Below are 9,449 nucleotides of genomic sequence, written 5' to 3'. Positions count from 1 at the left end.
TGAAACACTGCCACCTATGCAAGCATGTGAGTTGACTTAGTAATAAAAAAATAAAAAAAACTATCAAGTGATATCACACTTGCATAAGTAATAATGTTTTATTAGCTAAAAGGAACATTTATTAAAATTAGTAATTATTTACCACTTATTACTATAGACGTTCTCTTCTTAAAATAAAAATAAATAAAAGGAGACCGTGGAGTAGCTTTACTTAAAAAAATTGGCGCACACCTGTCATGCCCAAGTTTGTATGTAATACAGCAATAGGCATTACTTTTATTCAATTTATGGTCTGTACTCGTGAAAAGTAAACGTAGTGGAAGCCCGGTAACGTCGCACAAACAAACGCACGTAAAGGTTTGAAAATTCCAAGACAAGAGTGAAAAATTATGATCCTCAAATACGGTTTCGATTTTTTAAGGCTGTTTTTTGTTTCAACAATGGCCACAACAAAAAAAAATAAGGTTTATGTATGCAACAAAATCTTAAAACACCACCCGACAATTTTGCATTGTAGTGGGTCTTATTTTATTTTGATTTGTGTTGGGTTGAGGTAGGTTGTGAAAATGTTATGGCCGTACAAAAGTTACAGTGAATTTATAGATGGCTATTCTTGCTCATAAAACTCCACCAGATATGGATAATGGAGCCTATTTTTAGTGTCACTCTATCTAACAAAAGTTAATCTATCTTTATACACTAGTTTGTTTGAGCGGTATGTTTCTAATGTGTGTTTTTCGAATATAAATAATGCCTCGGGCGAGCACGTGCTTTCTCACTGTTCAAGCTTTGCTTGTGAGTCTTTTTTTTGTTTGAAGCTTTGAACGTTTGCATTTGGAATCTTGGATTTAGTGTTTGACACTATGATCCACTTCTCATTATAAAGTACTACTTTATTCTCTTCATTTGAAATTATATAGTGAAACAGTTTTTTGCTGTTCTGACCTTTGTTCGTATTGAATTCTTGCAAGTTTAAGATCTTTGTCGTTCTGGGGATCTTTTAAAAAAATGAAGGGCCTTTTGTTCTTTAACATGTTGGTCCTTTTTGCTGTCTTTTGCTTCTGTGGTCATGTCATGGCTAAGGAGTGCACAAACATTCCTACTCAACTATCAACAACAGTTCAAGGCCAGCCCTTCGATTCCAGGAGCAAGAATAAAATCCATTTGACACCAACTGACAATTCCGCTTGGTCAAGTTTGGCATCCAGTGACGTAGATAGATACAGTTGGGATATGTTGTATCATAAAATGAAAAATCAAGCTGTGTTTAATGTCTCCACTGGCTTTCTCCAGGAAGTGTCATTGCATGATGTGAGATTGGGTCCAAATTCAATACATGCGCAAGCACAGCAAACGAACTTGGAGTACCTATTGATGTTGGAGGTGGATAGGTTGGTTTGGAACTTTAGGAAGACAGCCGGTTTGCCAACACCTGGGAAGCCATATGGGGGTTGGGAAGACCCAAGTGAAGAACTTCGGGGTCATTTTGTAGGTTGGTTTTTAAACTTGTTATCAAGACTGTTGCATCGTACATGTCACAAATTTCCACTACTATTTTTGTTTTGAACCCAAGATAGTACCGTTCATCTTTGCTTAATGGAAAAGAAGTCCCATTAGAGCTAGAGTTAATTAGCCTTTTTTATTTTCTTTAGTGGGTGGAATTTGGCATATTGGTTCACATTATTCAAATGTTTAAACAATCAATAGACAGTAGGGATTAAAAGAATAACTGAGATAAGTAGATCCTTTGTCCCTCCATATCATATAGATACCTCTTTGAAAGAGGAAATTTTAATATCTCTATTAAAAATGCAATTTCAATATCTTACATTTTATCTTTCATGTATACAATGAATAACTAGTTTTTGTTATCTTGAAGGGCATTACCTGAGTGCAACAGCACGAATGTGGGCTAGCACTCACAATGACGCTATTAAACAGAGAATGACAGCATTAGTGTCTGCTTTAGCTGCATGCCAAAACAAAATTGGGAATGGATATCTTTCTGCTTTTCCGGCTGAGCAATTTGATCGTGTTGAAGCTATAAAACCTGTTTGGGCTCCATATTACACAATTCACAAGGTAGAATCTACTTCTGTTGCTTTAAATGATGGAAATGATATATTTGGTCTTAAAAATGTCTTACAACTAGCTTTCAACTTTTCTACTTTGACAGATCTTGACAGGCTTACTTGATCAACATACCATTGGTGAAAATGCCCAAGCTTTAAAAATGGTGACATGGATGGTTGACTATTTTTACAACCGTGTTCAGAATGTGGTAACACAGTTCAGTTTAGAAAGGCACTATCTATCACTTAATACAGAATCTGGTGGAATGAATGATGTTCTTTACAGGTTATATAGCATTACGGTAAGTAAATTCATCTCTGTGTATTAGCTCCTCTAATGGATACCTAAAATTTAATTGCTTGATATTAGTTTTGTACTTGGTTGAGATATGTTTCAGGAGAAATAAAAGATTGCTAAGCCACTTGGAACTTATTAGTTTTGTGTTTATCATATCTACCATATCCCCTGCCTTTCCTTTATGAATTTCTTAATCTACCCTGTAATTTTTTGAATTTGCAATTAGTACAGAACTTGTGCTTTGGATATCTTATGGTATGACAGCACCCTGCAAGAACTGTTGCCTTGAATGAAAATAACCTCATTTGTGTTCCACTAGTCAATATTCAGTAGCTCATTTCATCATCTAATAGCCACTAATGAAAAGAATAACATTTTAAAATGTTACCATTGTTACATCAGACATTTGCCTAACATGATATGAATTGTGGAAAGTTTTAAATATTATTTATTTGATTTAGATTTTTCATTAGTGCCTTCCTGCCTTCCTGGTAGCATGTTGATTCTGTAGCTTTCATAGTACCTGTGTCATTCAGATCTTTTGGTTCTAATATAAGCCTTTCATTTTATTATGCGCAGAATGATCCAAAGCATTTATTACTGGCCCATCTATTTGACAAACCCTGCTTTCTAGGAGTGCTTGCACTACAGGTAATCCTTATTTTCTGTTGACTAAGTCTAGTGCATTTTGGCATATAATAAAGTTCCAGAAATAAATTGAGACTTTTTTACCTTAAAGAGTGCTGTCTCCACTGCAAATATACAATATTATAAAACAGTTATTTTTAGTTTTAAAGTAGAAATGTGTGGCATTGTCGTCTAATGGTACTGTTGGTTCACCTTTATGTAGAAGGTTGCAGGATTAAATAACCTTTTCTTTTTATAATATGCTCGATTGGTAGTGTTCTAGAATGCATATGTGCGTGCATGCACTCTTTGGCTCCCTTCAAACATACATGATTCCACATGTGGATCCCTTATCTTGATGCAAAAATTCAAAGCCTTCCAAAAGAAATTTCATTATTGACGTTTTGAAAATGAGAGTAAGACCAACAATGTTTTGTGGTGTAGGAAGTGATATTTATGTGAGCAATATTTGAAGTCTTACACTTTCAAGGAAGTGAAGATGTGAACTGAATTTTTTTTGTTTAAAGGTTGTAATGGGAGATGACCTCATCTTGTGTTCTTGTCTATAGTTTATTTATGATATTAAAAATAAATTTAAAAAAATAAACCATCATAACAACCAAGACTTAGTCCCAAATTTGTTGGAGTTGGTAATGGATTCTCAACAGTAAAAAGGAGATTCAATTTTATGTAGATCCAATGATCCACTGAAGATTATTATGTGAGTCTTTGAAGTTGGTCTGAATTTTTTTGTTTAAAGGTTGTAACGGTAGATGACCTCATCTTGTGTTCTTGTCTATAGTTTATTTATGATATTAAAAATAAACCACCATAACAGCCAAGACTTAGTCCCAAATTTGTTGGAGTTGGTAATGGATTCTCAACAGTAAAAAGGAGATTCAATTTTATGTAAATCCAATAATCCACTGAAGATTATTATGTGAGTCTTTGAAGTTGGTGGTTTTCTGTCTGATCTTGTTTTTATTTCAGCTCTTCCTTAGTTATTGGCCATCCATTGATGAACAAGTTGAACTATATCTCTAGGATAATATTCAGTTTACTTCTAGCATATCGTTCATTTCACTTCTGGAACAAAATACGTCCTGTAATAAATCACTTTGGTAGCATATTGTCTACCATTTTCTGTCCCTATGTTTATGTGGATTCTAAGCAGTAATATGTACTATCTCATTAGAAGTTGAAATACATTAAGTATAGTAGTAAATGTACAGAGGAATCGCAGAATAGTGAATACATTCATCAGAATACCTTACAGATTTTATGCTTCTCTCGAAGTTACATCAGCTATGCTTATAAGTTTAAATACTTTTCTTCTGAATTAGTCAAGCTTCTACGTTATTCTAGATTTTGATTTTCATACTAGATATTATTTGATGAAAATTTATTCTTTCACTTGTAGGCTGATGACATAGGTGGCTTTCATTCCAACACACATATCCCAATTGTTATTGGATCTCAAGTGCGGTATGAAGTAATTGGTGATCCTCTTCATAAGGTACTTGATAAAGCCTCATATAATTTCCACTGCTTATACTTGTGCTTAATCATTATATGCACTTTTTTCCCTTTCCCTTCCCCCTTTTTGTTTTGACTGTTACTTTGATGCTGCACTTCCTGTTCAATTGTTCTTCACCATTCTTGTTGAGACATTTTGATTCGTTACTTTTTAGTCCTAGTTTTTGTCACTTTATAGGCAATCTTGTTTGTCTGAGGCTTCACCATATGATAACAAATATGGTTATGAAACTTTGTCCAAAAATTTGTAATGTTCATTCAAAATTATGGTGTGACAGGCAATAGGGACGTACTTCATGGACATTATTAACTCTTCACACAGCTATGCCACAGGAGGGACATCAAACTCAGAATTCTGGTATTAATAATAGTCAATATTTCAATTTATCTCCACTGACCTAAATCTCCATATGCCACGCTTTGTAATATGAAACCTCATGTGCATCTTTTTAACATATGCACAGGGGTAACCCGAAGCGATTAGCAGATACTCTGGGCACAGAGAATGAAGAATCATGCACAACTTATAACATGCTGAAGGTATATTTTTAAACAAAATCTCTGGGTGATGATAGAATTCTTTATTAGTTGTTCTTTTGAAAGCTGATTTGCAGCTATAAAGTATTTACACATTTACATCAAATGTTGGATTCCTTTGACATCTGAGTGTCCATGGCCCTTTTGTTTTTCTGAGATACATTACCCTGGTAACTGGAAATATAATTAGATTAGCATGCATTGGTGACCATTTGTAGGTCTCTCGCCACCTGTTTACATGGACCAAAGAAGTGGCATACGCAGATTATTACGAGCGTGCCTTGACAAATGGTGTTTTAAGCATCCAGAGAGGAACAAATCCAGGAGTGATGATTTACATGCTCCCACTAGGTCGTGGAGTTTCCAAGGCCAAAAGCTACCATGGATGGGGAACACCATTTGATTCCATGTGGTGCTGCTATGGAACAGGTCTGGATTTGATTGTCAATTGTAAACTCATATAGCTTTAGGAAAATCAAAGTCCACCAAAGTATTTTTCACGTCACCACAATCTTAACTTCTTTTAATCTCATGATTTGCCTTTTCATATTATGATTGTTCTAATTGAGCAATCTCATGTTATACCTCTTATAAGTTCCTTTGATTTAATAAGTTTTTCTTCTTGCTGCTGCTTCTCTAGCAACTGAATCATTCTCAAAGTTAGGAGATTCAATATATTTCGAAGACAAAGGAAAGGGTCCTGTACTTTACATAATCCAGTACATATCAAGCTCACTTAATTGGAAATCTGGACAAATTGTGCTCAATCAGACAGTTGATCGAGTTGTTTCCTCGGATCCATTCCTTCGAGTGACATTCGCATTTTCTTCAAAGAAGGTACTGGTCACAGTTATCTTTGCAATCTACATATCCTGTTAAATATATTTTTCTCTTGACATCACTTGGTGAGAAAGAAAAAGCAAACTGCTAATATCAAAACTTAAAAAGGTCCTCTGTTTTCTTTTCAGACTTCACCCTTTACATGAATACATTTCTGTTACACTTTACCCTTTATTGAGAAGGCCTAATTCAGTGAAAGTAGAACAATAAAAGAATATATCGAAACTTGGAATATTTTCATTCACTAAAGCTATATCATTCACGTTCCTTTTCAATTTTTTCTGGTTAGGAATCTTTAGTTTGCTGATCAAATTTCTAATTTTCTCCAAAAGCAAATGACTCCTGCTTTTGGAGGTTGCTCTCTGGCAAAACAGGCTTCCCATTCTTTTTGCATTCTTATTATACAATGTTAAAACTTCCTTTTTCAATTCACAACTTTTTTGAAAACATGCTGACACACGTCCACAAAGTCACAAACCACACACACCAATGCACAAGCAACACGTGCTGTGAATGCACAGACAAACATTCATCCTTTAATAAAACTCAAATTTCACATATGACAGTACTGGTATTTACAATAAAGGAGAGCTTAACAAAGACACCATCTAAATTGACCACCAGTTATGTTGTGTTACAGAAGTACTTGAACCATCTAATGTGGAGACTGAAAAACATATGCTGTGTTTTAAAGTACTAATTAGGTATGAAGGTGACTAATTAATTAAACAATGAACTGTAGAGATTCTTAACTAGGTCAATATGTGCCGCACTCATGGTAATGGAGCACAGGTTACTGAGAATGCATTGTTCAATTTGCTATGGATAATTCAGTTACAAATTAGAGGATAAATTTAAGCTAAAGATTCTAATATGGAAGGAAGAAAAACTGAGACTTTATATTCTCTTATACTGAAAAGAGAAAGGCAGAAAGGGGTCATATCTTACAAAATTGATCCATTCTAGCATTGAGAAAAAACTTTTTCTTTTTGGGGCACAAGACAAGAGTGGCAGGGGGCATTGGTGTAGAATATAATGTGCTTTGTGCAGTACTCACAGCATTATTTGGTTTCTGTTAGGCTATAACTGGTTTTGATACTAATTCTGACATGCAGGGGGCAGGCCAATCTACCCTGAACTTGAGGATACCATCTTGGACAAACAATGCTAAGGCATCAATAAATACTCAGAGTTTGACTGTACCCGCTCCAGGTGTGGATCTCTCTCTCTCTCTCTCTCTCTGTATATGCTACCTTATCTTCTAAAGAACAAACAGATCGAAAAGCAACAAAAAAGTCTTGGCATGTTTCTGCAGTTGCCCTTTTTTTTATTCAAAATTTTAATTATTCCAACAATCTGATCTTTCCCAACTCCATCATGGGTGTAAACTGTAGAGTTTCTTGTGGGGGGGGGGGGGGGTGCAGAAGTTGGTTTACTAATCAGAAACTGACCATTTTCTTGGTTATTTCATTCATGATGCAGGTAATTACCTATCGGTAACTAGGAACTGGGGATCTGGTGACAAATTAACACTTGAGCTGCCCATTAGTTTGAGAACAGAAGCTATTGAAGGTATTTTCATTATGGATGTTCCTCTTAAACAATTTATGCAAATGCTGTTGTCCTGCATACCCTTTTTCTTCTTTAACTTTTGTAAATGTTTATGATTAGCAACAGAATTTTTATGGATGATATATTACTTACTATTCTTTTAAATAAACTTCAGATGACCGGCCTACTTATGCTTCTCTTAATGCAATACTTTTTGGCCCCTATCTACTTGCGGGTCACACCACGGGTGATGGGGACATCAAAACTGGAAAAGTAAAGTCTATTTCAGACTGGATAACTCCAATCCCTGTTACCTCCAATGCTTATCTGGCTTCTTTCTCCCAAGTGTCTGGAACCTCAAATCTTGTCTTAGCCCACTCAAACCAATCAATTACAATGTTACCATCACCTCCCCCAGGAAATAGTTCCACTGTTAGTGCCACTTTCAGACTCATCTTAACTGGCTCACCTCCTCCAAAATTTTCGACACTTCCAGATGCTATTGGCAAGTCAGTAATGTTAGAACCATTCGATTTGCCAGGAATGGTTGTAGTGCACCAAGGAGTAGATAAAACTCTTACAGTTGGAGTCCCTCCTGCTGGTGGTGGCCCTTCCATTTTCAACTTGGTTGCAGGATTGGATGGAAAGAATGGGTCAGTATCATTGGAGTCACAAAGCAACAAGGGTTGCTTTGTGCATAATAGTATGAAGCTCAGCTGCAAGTCAGCCTCATCAGGTCCCAATTTTAATCAGGCTGCTAGCTTTGGAATGGAACAGGGACTAAGTAAGTATCATCCTATCAGCTTTGTGGCAAAAGGGGCTATGAGGAGTTTTCTTCTGCAACCATTACTGACCTTCCAGGATGAATTTTATTCAGTTTATTTTAACATTCAAGCTTAACAAGTCTGGTGGGAGAGTGGTAGGTCCATTACAATTTAACTCTTCCCTCTTTGCTACTTCTCTTAAGAGTAAGGGTTGCTACTTACAGCTGGACCTTTATTAATATGTAAGACTTCTGAAGAGCAATAATTTTGTTTTGATGAATGAAGAGGAATAATCTTCTTTGAGTCAACTTGATCATATATACATATGGGTGATTATTAATTTTGCTTGTGATTGTGCGTAAAGGTAAACATCATGCATGCTTATCCTTATGCTTATTTAGACGTGAGAAATAAAATTATGGATGTTGTGAAATGGTAGAACTCTGGCTTTAGATTGTTGATGGACTAGTTTGTGTTAGAATTAGACCCCGGTAGATGGATTACGCAGTGAATTAACTGAGTCGATTAAGTAATCCAATTATGCAAATTTCCAATCACAAGTAAACAATTTAAGCATGTAACAACAAGATAAATAATACACGCCAATAGCACAAATTCAAACACAGCGGAGACAGAAATATGGTGACGCATGGGAAACCGATGAAAAAACCCAAGGGAAACCTTCCCTAGTGTTAGAAAAATTTTACAATAAAATACTTTTTCCTAAACTCTACATCATGCGACAGTGCATAAAGGTAAACATCATGCATGCTTATCTAGACGTGAGAAAATAAAACTATGGAAGTTGTGAAATAGTAGAACTTTGTCTTTCAAATTCACAAGTAAACAATTTAAGAAGGTAACAAGAAGATAAATAATACAACGCCAATACACAATAGAGACAACGTTGTGGTAATGCAAGGAAAATCGATGGAAAAACTATTTCAAAGAAAAAACCCGAGGGCGACATTGCCCAATGAAGCCAAACCACAATAGCAAGAGAAGTTAACAATTTAAATTAAAAAAAAAAAATCATAGACTCTACAACCGAAAGACAACTTACAAAGAAAACCTGCATCAGATTGTCTAGTTTCTTCAACCATATGGATTGCCTCCATAGATGATGTACCGTGATCAAAACTGGAAACTCCACCCAACTTCAAAAAACCTCTTAAAAGTTTTCTTTACAGTAACAAGTCTGTGGTAGGTATTATGACTTCAGTT

The 9,449-nt window shown here is 35.4% G+C and overlaps 1 protein-coding gene across 1 annotated transcript; it reads left to right on the top strand.

Annotated features, from left to right (window-relative positions):
* Nucleotides 1-781: 781 nt before the first annotated feature.
* Nucleotides 782-8,533, top strand: LOC142606968 (uncharacterized). The gene is made up of 12 exons (XM_075778350.1): nucleotides 782-1,492; nucleotides 1,880-2,082; nucleotides 2,177-2,374; nucleotides 2,950-3,021; nucleotides 4,418-4,513; nucleotides 4,812-4,891; nucleotides 4,998-5,073; nucleotides 5,289-5,499; nucleotides 5,711-5,907; nucleotides 7,026-7,122; nucleotides 7,393-7,482; nucleotides 7,637-8,533. The coding sequence occupies exons 1-12, from the start codon at nucleotides 1,009-1,011 to the stop codon at nucleotides 8,359-8,361; spliced, it is 2,529 nt and encodes an 842-aa protein (XP_075634465.1). The 5' UTR covers nucleotides 782-1,008; the 3' UTR covers nucleotides 8,362-8,533.
* The last annotated feature ends 916 nt before the right edge of the window (nucleotides 8,534-9,449 follow it).

This window comes from Castanea sativa, chromosome 8 (genome assembly GCF_040712315.1).
Source record: "Castanea sativa cultivar Marrone di Chiusa Pesio chromosome 8, ASM4071231v1".
Taxonomy (NCBI): domain Eukaryota; kingdom Viridiplantae; phylum Streptophyta; class Magnoliopsida; order Fagales; family Fagaceae; genus Castanea; species Castanea sativa.
Note: the sequence above shows the minus strand (reverse complement) of the source record. Positions and strands in the feature narration are given on the sequence as shown.